Below are 11,245 nucleotides of genomic sequence, written 5' to 3' on the forward strand. Positions count from 1 at the left end.
CGTTTAAACTCAGAACAAATGATTTCAATTAATTTAGTATTTCTCTCCCAAACATTATAAAGACTTTAGCCAGTCATACATTTGGGGAACAAGTTATTTCAATTAATTTAGTACTTCTCTCCCAAACATTAGAAAGACTTTAGCCAGTCATACATTTGGGGCATTAAGATTTACAAGAGAAAAAAAATGTATTAATGCAGTTTTCCAAAAGCTGCAATAGTGATCAGCTGAAAATCAGTTTAAAAAGTTAAAAATCTATTCAAGCTTTTCCAGCACTGAACATAGGAAACAAAAAAGCATTTTTTAAAAAACCAAAACATCTTTTTATTTTAACATCCACTGGATTGCATACCACTACAGTTCATGGGGATGAACAAATGAATTTTCCAGGTTCATTTATGTTGAAGGCTTGCCCACTTGACTTTCCATCAGTTCTTGCTGAAGGGTCAGTTTTTGCAGTTCTGCTGAAGGGTCATGAGGACTCGAAACGTCAACTCTTTTCTTCTCTGCCAATGCTGCCAGACCTGCTGAGTTTTTCCAGGTAATTCTGTTTTGTTTTAGATTTCCAGCATCCGCAGTAGTTTTTTGTTTTTATGACATTCCATCATGTTTGATTTTCTTATAGATACTCCAGTCAGTCAATACATTGTCCCATGTCTTCAGCAATCAGCAAAACTTCAATATACAGCTCCACAAGTCAATATCAAATTCCATCATGTTTGATTTTCTTATAGATACTCCAGTCAGTCAATACATTGTCCCATGTCTTCAGCAATCAGCAAAACTTCAATATACAGCTCCACAAGTCAATATCAAATTCCATCATGTTTGATTTTCTTATAGATACTCCAGTCAGTCAATACATTGTCCCATGTCTTCAGCAATCAGCAAAGCTTCAATATACAGCTCCACAAGTCAATATCAAATTCCATCATGTTTGATTTTCTTATAGATACTCCAGTCAGTCAATACATTGTCCCATGTCTTCAGCAATCAGCAAAGCTTCAATATACAGCTCCAAAAGTCAATATCAAATTCTCAGCTAATTATACATTATATAAATGCATTACAAATCTACCCCCAAACTGTCTCACCATGGAATTAAAGATTTACATAGCAGCAGGTGTTAGTCACATTTCTCCAGCCATCCCGAATATGGGGCAGCTCCCTGAGGCAAAGTGCTGTCTCAGGGAATTTACCGACAAGTAAGATAAGTCAAAAAATAGAGAAATATTAAAATTATTAACATGTCCCCCGCATGCGACAATGTCACACGAGTTGGGACATGTTAATAAGAAACACAAAGTTTACTAAATTTGTAAAAAAACAGACATGAAACTTCATTCCGCCAGTGGATTAAGTTTCATGAATAATCTGGAGCCTGCTGGGGCTCCTGGCCTGCCTGCCAGCCAGCCTTAAAGTTGGACGGGCAGGGTCTTTAACAAGGTTAATTAGCCTGTCAAAGGCCTTAAATGGCCATTGACAGGTCGGTGGGCGAACAGCTGATTTCGTTGTCCAACCACCTTCCTGAAGATTTAAATGGACCAGGATGACGTCAGGGGTTCCTCCCGACATCATCCCGCGTCCTGCCCTGCCCCCAAACCACCAAGGGGAAAATCCTGGCCAGGAAGTTATAGGAACTCAAGGGATCACTGAATCAGCACTGCAATTGGTCAATCCATGAATGTTCACTGATATACAGTGAACATATTCTGCTATCAGGTGTTTCCCAGAGGAACAGTGATCTAAATGAGAAGACAAATACTATTTGCCACAGTTAAGTAGAAATACTGACTGCTCAGTGTCATCTCCTGGTCTCAAATTTCCACATAACTAAATCAGGTAAGAATTACAAGGTTGTAACTGCCAATCATGCTTTGAAGCTGGGAATATTGTTGGTGATGTGCGGGCACCAGTCAAGTCCAAAGTGCCAAGTGTGATCTATATATATTTAAACAAATTCAGTCATTTTAATTTTGTAGTTCCATTAGGAGTTCAATTGCCCAAGTATTTCAAAGGGCCGATTGAATTTTAGCTCAACAAAACGAAATTTTTACCTTGGGTGCACACTTGGGTGCTTAACTTCACAGGTATTTCAAAGGGCCAGTTGAATTTTAGCTAAATAAAACAAAATCTTTACCTTGGGTGCCCATCAGGTGTATAATTTCACAACTATTTCAAAGGACCGATTGAATTTTATCTAAACAAAATGAAATCTTTTCCTTGGGTGCAAACCTTCTTGAGGCTGGTTGTTTGATCGTACATAAATCAAATATCGCTTACAAAAACGGCACAAAGTTTCGTCTTGCAGTCATCAGTTGAAGTGCAAGACGAAAAGTTTCAACGTCTGTTTTCAGCGATACATATTGCAATAATACCTCTCAAAAGCTACCATGAAGCCACACAAGAATTTCAAGCAATTACACATCGAGTGTGGTCCAGAAAAACCTGATCAAGTCACCCTAAACCTCAATGCAAAAGGACTCAAGGCTACTGTCAATTAGACAAGGCAAATCCCATTTTCGGATTAGAATGTGAAAAGTGCAGAGACTCAAAATAAAAGGGAAAATAAAGAGATATTTCAATTAGCAGTAAAAATTGAAAAAATAAAGGGGGAAGAAAATAAGAGGGCAAAAACAACTAAAATATTTAAAATTCATGACTGGTTATCCTGGAATAAAGCCAGCCTGTGCATTAACCCTTTCCTCCATCAGCATTCTCACCTCAAGTTAGAAGGGAGTTGAACAAATAGAAATGTAAGTATTCCAGGGTAACACTGTCAGTGTTGCTCTGTCAGAGGCGGAGTCTTTGACATGAGACATTTGAGCAAGTGCGGCCTCAGTTTCTCAGTCACCATTTCAGTGCAACAAGGAAATAATCCCTCAAAATCAATACTAACACGTTACATGGTCATTTTCGCATTAGCATAGGTACCTGTGCACAAACTGAACATTGCACTTCCAAAAAGGTATTAAACCGGTTGGGATGTCCTGAGGTGGCTACTGACACCAACCTTCCTCGATTAGTACGGTAGCCGAGTTCGCCACTCAAAGACCAAGAAATTACAAGAAATTCAAATCATCAATCAGTTGCCTCATTTCAGCTGCATTCTTGCTAATGAAATTCCTCGTGTCCTGAGAAATCTTTTCCAATCCTGCTTCCTTCAGGGCTGATTGGTATTCTTCATTAGTCTGAAGTAATTGGAACAGTTATTAGTTATATCTTTATAGCTATTGTATTATGCGATTTGGAGATTATGGACAAGAATTCACATCATTATAAATACTTTAGCCCTAGGCATACTGTAGAAGACACATCATCAGCAAAACATTTAGCTCCATGAAGTTTAAATGTTATTGCAAAAAAAAACAATGGAAGAATCAGCAAAAGCACGGTGAGCTCAAACACCAAGAAGCTCAACATCATCCAGGACAAAATAGCCTGCTTGTCTGGCACCCCAAATACCTTCAACACCCACTCCCTCTGCCACTGACAGTGATAGCAGTGTATACCATCATCAAGATGCACTGCAACTCAGCAAAGCTTCTTCAAGAGCACCTTCAAACTCGTGACTTCTGCCACTTAGAAGGACAAGGGCAGCAGATGCATAGGAACACCACCACCTGCAAGTTCCCCTCCAAGCCACACAATATCCTGACTTGGAACTATTATTGCTGTTCCTTCACTGTCACTGGGTCAAAATCCTGGCATTCCCTGCTCAACGGGGCCAAGGTGTATCTACGCCACACGGACTGCAGCAGTTCGAGAGGGCGGCTCACCACCAATTTCTCAACAGCAATTAGGGATGGGCAATAAAAAAAAATGCTGGCCGCACCAGCAATACCCACATACAGTGAAAGAATTGAAAAAGTATTTTCTGCCACAGCTTTTAGGAGTACAGAATAGCAACAAAGCAAGAACCCAATAACACTTAAGCAAGGGTAACTCTGGGATTAATTCCACAAAGATCCCAATCAGTGTTGGGAGCTTGTTTTGCATTATGAGCACTTGTTTGCTGCAAACTCCATTTATTATATTCTGTCAATGATGAGTTAAAGCTGCCATACTGCAAAGTACATCTGTTAAATGCAGAAATATTAAATGTTCATGCTAATCACAGATCTCAAAACAATTAGTGTCATTCAGGCATTTATAATGAAGGACATAAAACTGATTATGCAAAAGATAAAGCCATGTGTTTAATGGTTCAGAGGTTCCTTGCTCAATAAGGAACTTTCATGGCTTACGGTGAACCTTGTTTTCAATATTGTTGTCTTCACAATACCATGCTGAATTTTAGCACACAAGAAAACAGAACCCTAATGTCACCATAAAACTTTATTTACCTTTGGCCTGAAACCTTTGCCATATTCATAGATTTCAGTTCCAGGGAATGTCACGCCTTCCGTAAAGAGCTGTTTTAAATTATTGGCAATTTTGTGCAACATTTCCTCTTCATAGGCAAATACTGGACCATCCTTTCCAGCAAGAATGACAAGTTGAAGCCCCGGAGCTAGAGACGGATAACCATCAATGGTACCCAGGACCACCATTTCCATTCTCTGCGGCAGGTAGAGATCCTCCCAACATTTAACCATGTCAGGCCTTCCCCAATAAACTGTATCATCCAGGTCTCCAATTATAATTGGCAAGCTCTTAGGAAGTGGTATAAGCTTTCCTTTGTGGGTGCTCACATTTTTTGTTACCAGTTGTAGATACTTTCCACCTAGATTAAATAAGAGTTATGAATATCTGAAATCAAATACCCATTCAGTGGATAAATACACTAGATAATATGGTGCTGGAGATATGCAATTTAGAAAGATTTCAGTTTGATCATTTTGTGCACTGAGCTAGCCAATTTTAGCTAGGAAAGCAATCAAGAGATGAGCTGGGGGTATAGAGGAGGGAAAAAAACCAAAGCCTGTCTCCTTCTGTCATCTAGTGATACCTGCAAGGAACATATGTAGAGCAGATTTCACTTGACACCATCCCAAATGGGGAATACTGATGACTGAACCAATTACAAAAGCAGCCATTTTGCAAAGAGGTTGCTGGCACAGGCAGATCTAAACTCCAGCACAATTTTAAACCATCTTCAGGAAAGGATGTGAAAGAGCTGGGGTCGGGGAATGTACAATAAGAACATACTCCCTGGGTGGTTGGGTGGAAGATAAACAAAAAGTGAGCAAGCTAGCCAAACAGACAGATGTGCTCATGAAATTGAAAACCAAGCTCCTGTAAAAAGGAGATCTGAAGTGACTACCGACCACTCAAGTAGAGAACATTGCAATATGCAAGAAAAGATAAAAGGGGAAAAAGAGAGAATGTTTCTCTCTACAATTGAGGGTGCAAAAAGACATAAAACCTGGTTTTAGCCCATACACAATAATAATTTGTATAAATGAAGCCTTTTACCTGGTTTCAGATTGCAGAAGTCAGTTACGTAAGATTTATCTCCTGGTTCTGGTCCTGTGATATTTTTACCACAGTCCTTCCTAAGGAAGTCAAAAATAAAAATTTACATATGCTATACTACACACAAACAGGTGAAATTGCTCAAGTCAAACACTAGAATTTTTGAATTCTATCAGTATACACAAGGACATGAACTGATTCAAAGTGATCATAAAATGTTATTTCATAATGTAAAGCAATCGTGGATTCTAAATAGCTCGTGAGAACATACCTAAGTCAACAAGTGTGACGTTCTCATTTTGAGATTGGATGCTAAGATCAAATAAGATTACACCTTTCAATTATTGTGATCATGAAGCAAATCTAACTACTGTATTTGCTTTGTTCCTTTAGATCTTGGGCATACTAGAAGTAAGTATCACGTAACGCCAAGAACTCACTTCTAGACTTCATTTCATCTGCTCGGAACTGGACAAAACTAGCTCAAAAAACAAAAACCAAATTGGGTATGGCTCATTCCCAGTGTTGAGTTAACTATGTTTGGATGTGAACAATAGTGCGCTGACATCACCCAGAATTAACACAAAACTATTGTCACAATAAAAAGAGAGTATATTGGTCTTTGACACCCAGAAGTTTTTATTCATTGTACACAAAATGTTCATCAGTACAACAGAATAAGTACAGATAGTGCAGCACTTTTACAAAATTAGGACAATATTCATGCTCAAAATATTCACTGATCCCACTTCTATTCATGCTTAATAAAAGTAGGAGCCATATAGTTTTAAGTCTATACTCTCCCAACAGTGGAGTTCATGCTTCTAAACATTTCTATTCTTAAATAGAATTAGAATACATTGGGAGTTCGGCATACTTGGAATAACAGTGATACAATAAGTGAATTTGCTGTGTCAGATTACCAAAAATGAAAGCTGTAAACTTAGGACAGCAGCAGAACTACACCAGTTTCTCAACCCTCGTCACCACCAAAAACAGGACTAAATTGATCAATTATTTCCAATGAAACTGGATTATCTACTACCAGCCTAAAGCAGCACGTCCAGTGACACCAATTATATTCATTCTAAAAGTTCAGTGCAATATTCAAATCTGCAGTAATAATCATTTCATTTTTGTCTTCATTGTAAAGATAGCAAATAGTGGTGCCAAGTTTCAGGGTTGAGAGACAGTAAAATTTGCTGCAATTGTGCTAAAAATGTCAGGGTTTTCAGTGTTTTACAGCATTACGTTTCATCTAAACGTGGAGCGTGGAGGGGAACAAAGAAAAGGATGGTGTTTACTATCTCTCCTCAAACTTGCCCCCTCAAATTAGTAGCACTGGGAGCATAACAGGTCTGCTTTGTTTAGGCAGTAAGTTAAAACAAAATGGAACAGGTACACTAAAGGTTAGGCAAAAATATGTTCAACACCAAACATGAATAGAACCAAGATCAGAACATTTTTACAGCCTTAATGGTGAATTAATATTCCCTTGATTACCATGAATACACTTTAAATAAACATAATTTTCTTTTAACAACTGCTTGTGTGCGTGTGTGTGTGACAGGAATAAACCATAAAACTGTGAGGTCATTCATGAAACCTATTTACAAGGCAGTTTTATAAGGACACTTTAATATTTCGGATTGAAAAATTCCAAATATGAAGAGAGCTAGAAAATCTATAGCATTTTAACATAACTAGACAGACAATCAAATAAATATAAAAGGAACAAGAGGATTAGGAAGTAACCAAGCTTTATCAGGGCTTGGTTTTAAGGATGGTCTCAAAAGGAGGAAATAGAGGCAGAGGGTTTCTTAAGTGTGTGGCTTAAGAACCTGAAGGTACAGTTTAAAAAAAGTGGGGCATAAAGGGAGGGCAACACAAAAGGCCGAAGACAGAAGAGCAAGTTCTTGGGAGAGAGAGAGAGGAGAGATGGGAGAAAGGCCATAAGGGGAATTAAAACACAATCAAGGACGAGATTTAAACCTGAGGCAGTGAGGGCCAGGAAATACAGGTCAATGAAGATGAGTGATGAGAGCAAGGGTAGGTCATAGGTAGAACTTTCGATGAGCTATGGTTTAGAGTTGGGATGTGAGTGGCTAGCCAGGTGAACACTGAAATGACCAAGTTGGGATGGTGCATAGGCATGGATAAGGAACTCAGAGGCTGTAGGTTGGAGGAGGTATTACAGAGATGGAAGAAGTCAGTTTTTGTGATTGACAGGATAAGAGTCAGAAATTCAGCTTTCCAAATGGGACAAGAAGCTATGTACAGTCTGGCTAAGCCCGAGATAGTAGCCAGGAGGAAAATGGACTTGATGAGAACTGAAGATGATGGCTTTGATCTTCACTGTTTAGCTAGTAGAAACTGCAACTTATCTAAGGCTGTATTGGACAAGTGGTCTATTCTTGTACTGCCCCAATGGTCAAAGAGAAGCAGACAGCGAGAGGTGGGGCCAACTGAGGGCAGGGAGGTTACCGAGGAGGAGAATGTACCTATCACAAAAAGCTTCTCATAACTTTGGTTAGGACCATTTCAGTGATATGGAGGAAACCCAGTTGCATTTGGGAGGTGAATTATGGAGGCAAGTTGTTTTGCAAGAGGGTCATAGTTGGTAAGAGTAGGAGGGGTCCAGAGAATCACAAGCTTTCCAAAACTCAAATTTATCCATGTATTACCAATGTAGATTTAGCAGAGCACGGTCTTACCACCAACTCAAATACTGCAAGTACTTGTTGTGGCTTTTCTTTCTCTTTAAAACGCTTCATCTTCAGAGAACTTCTGCAGATGGCACTGTTTAGCCTATCACAGCCTGCTGGACTTAACATGAACAGGTCAAACACCGCAGCAACTTTTCAGGTCATCTTCATGTGAAAACAAGTTTAAAACAGATGAAGCAGAGACGTCAGTTCATGAGACAGTTTAGTTGCACTTTCGGATAAGTCAGCAAGACATGGAAAATACCGAACTCCTCAAGATAGCTTCAGTTCCTTGTAATAGCATATTAATACTTTAAAAAATTATTGCTAAGTAGCATTCTTCCAATTTCTTCAAGGAGACTTATCTTCAGATGTATTAAATGTTCAAAAACCTCACTCTATTTGTAAACAATAGCTTTCTGGTGGCAGAAGTTTAAAACCGGGGTAGAAGTCACTTAAAAAAAATAAAAGCAGCTTTGGTTTTTACAAGTAGTTCTTCAGCAGCTCAGACACTAGCTGGTATCCTGTAGAGATCAGTATTCTTAATTCTGGTCGTCATAGTCAAGCCAGTCACTTCCAGGGATAACATTTATTCTTATGTATATTACTGTTTCGTACAGTCTGTTGTTGAGCACAAGAGCTTGTACTTTTTAAACTTCTGTTGCAATTCCAGACCAGAACGAACACACACACACGTCAAACTGTAAATACTATCTTATACTCTAAGATCCAGAATTAGCATATAAACACGAATTAACAGGCAAACCATGGTCAAACACACCACAAACAGCACATTGAACAGCAGACACAACAAAGACAGATCCCACGAATTTTGCAGCAACCCACCCTGATGTCAACGAGTCACAAATTCTTTAAAACCATCTCCGAGGGATTTCAGCTCTTTTTTTTCAAAGATCTGGCCGCCAATTTCCCTCAAAAGCCATTCCAACTCAGACTGCCTCGCTTCGCAGTTGCTCCATCGCTTCTCCCAAAACTGCATCCCACAGGATTCACAAGGCGGCACTCCAGTATCTAATCACTGGCACAATACAAGGTCTCCAGCTGCCTAGAAGAGAACCCCTTTGCCTTCCTTTGCCCCAATTGCCATCTCTTCAGCAGACAGCTTCCTTATGGCTCCACTGAGTTGCTGGGGCTTCCCGAGCCCTAACTTCCCAGCAGTATGGAGCCAGCGACACCCGCCGCAATCTCAGCTCCCCGCGGGCTTCTGAGCCTTCAGGTCCTCAGGCCTAACAGCAGCACTTCAGCTGTATGGAGCTAGCCACTTTCTTCTCCTCCAATTGCTGTCGACTGACTGTTTACTAACTGTTCACTGACCCTTGAACCAATCTGAGAAACCCATCAAAACATCCCAACAGGGACCTGCCTGTTCCTAGGTAGAATCGAACATAGCAACCATTGGAACATTGTGCCTTGAAAGTTATGCCCGCCAGTTAATTAACGGTCATTCCCCACAGGTGCTAACTTACAAGAACACAGAAACAAAAGAAAATTTAAAAAGATTGAATCACTCTTCACAAACATTTGCAGTTTTCACAGAAAAAGATTGAATTGTTGAACAGAACACTGAAAATTCCAGTAAATGTTCCAACAACAAAAAAAATCCCATGTAATAGATTATTAGATATTCAGTCATCAAATCAGTGCCTCAAATTACAGAGAGATGGACTCAGGGAACGCAAGCCCGTTCTTGAAAGTATCCAAGGATTTCATACAAAAATAATGGAATTTGGTTTAATCCGTCTAATAATTGGCTCTGAAACATTTTCTGTCTTTACTTTCTTCACTGCATCCAGGACCTTATAAAATCAGTGCCTTGATAAATCCTGTCAGATAGAAGTTCTCCCATTCGCAAAGAAGTTTCAAAAGGTTATCAATTTCTAAAGTCCTTTCTTCCTGTCAATTCTTGTTGTACTAGTGCAGAAGTTTATTTATGGCTTCCTAGGTAGAATGAAAATGGGAAGATTATCAAATCTGGCAAGAAGTTGTGTACTTCAGGAAACAGGCAAGACAACAGTTGACTTCAATGTCCTCAGGGATCTTGATTACGTTCCAGCAAGTGTCAGTGGATGGGTGCGAGTCAAGTTCCGCAGTATTGCTTCCCAGAGTCCATGTTAACATGTTTTGTGCAAGTTTGCATATGAAGGATAGACATCTAGGCATTTATATGTGGGTATTTGTGAAACTAAATACAAATCATTCTTCCAGAAGACAAGATGGGGCAGGTTTGAGAATGGGATAGAACAGTAAAGTCCCATGTTCGACCCTTGTCCTATTCACAAGTAGTTCAAATTCAGCCTGTGCAGCAACAAAAATTCAAACCTGCCCCTACATTCCCTGGGCTTGAAAGAGGGAGTGGGGAAATAGCCAGACAAGGGGAAGTAGAAATGCAAGCAGGCAGATCTCTCTCCACCCTTGTTGGAGATGCACTTGGGTTCGACTGGATTAGAACTCAAATCATCCACTTACTGAAAAGATTATGCCTTACCATGTTTAACATAACACATTGGACCAAATGGCTTTTTCCTCTTGACAACATGCATGCCCTTTCATTTGAAATTGAAGTCAAAACACTTACCGGCTTCGCTGTACAGGGGGAGTCAAAGGAATCAGTTTCACAGCAGCAGTCATACTTAATTCTTTCAAATGCGGTTGGAAAAAGTGTAGCTCAAAGAACCAAGCAGGAAAGGATAACTCACAGAAATAGTTACACCACCTGCAGAATAGGCAAGTAGGATAGAAGCACAAATTTAGAATCTGCCCCATGTGCAGGAACATGTCAAATACAATTAAATAGCAACTATTCACATTTGTGTTGCATCTCCAAAGTAGAAAAATACTTCAAAGCACTTTTCATCCTTGCCTTCAGTCCCCTCCAGCCTTGATAACTATCCTCCCACTCCCCCATTTTCCCTCCTAGCCTCTGTTCTTGCCTGAGCCCTCAGGTTATGTTCTTCATTGGCTCCTGACTTCACTCCTAAACCTCACTAAGTCCTGGGTTCCATCTAGTGGCACAAGTTGGTCAGTGCAGGTAGCAGCAGCCAACTGCACAGACAAACCTCTGCCACTAGATGGAGTCTGGTCAATCTAAGTGCAATGTAGAG

At 39.8% G+C, this 11,245-nt stretch overlaps 1 protein-coding gene across 1 annotated transcript; it reads right to left on the reverse strand.

The window, feature by feature from the left end:
* Nucleotides 1-313: 313 nt before the first annotated feature.
* On the reverse strand, nt 314-10,876 carry LOC144699821 (uncharacterized). Its single transcript, XM_078571107.1, has 5 exons — nt 10,720-10,876; nt 5,419-5,498; nt 4,347-4,726; nt 695-3,191; nt 314-408 (listed from the first exon to the last, which is right to left on the reverse strand). The coding sequence occupies exons 1-4, from the start codon at nt 10,770-10,772 to the stop codon at nt 3,063-3,065; spliced, it is 642 nt and encodes a 213-aa protein (XP_078427233.1). The 5' UTR covers nt 10,773-10,876; the 3' UTR covers nt 314-408; nt 695-3,062.
* Between the last annotated feature and the right edge of the window lie 369 nt (nt 10,877-11,245).

Source organism: Cetorhinus maximus, chromosome 24 (assembly GCF_964194155.1).
Source record: "Cetorhinus maximus chromosome 24, sCetMax3.hap1.1, whole genome shotgun sequence".
Classification (NCBI taxonomy): Eukaryota; Metazoa; Chordata; class Chondrichthyes; order Lamniformes; family Cetorhinidae; genus Cetorhinus; species Cetorhinus maximus.

Excerpts from the sequence above, each read along its gene's own strand:
- LOC144699821 (XM_078571107.1), bottom strand. The coding sequence starts at position 10,772 with ATGACTGCTGCTGTGAAACTGATTCCTTTGACTCCCCCTGTACAGCGA. Across the intron at positions 5,499-10,719 it reads CCCCCTGTACAGCGAAGCCG|GAAGGACTGTGGTAAAAATA; the intron begins GTAAGTGTTTTG and ends TGACTTCCTTAG. Across the intron at positions 3,192-4,346 it reads GCAAAGGTTTCAGGCCAAAG|ACTAATGAAGAATACCAATC; the intron begins GTAAATAAAGTT and ends CAATTACTTCAG.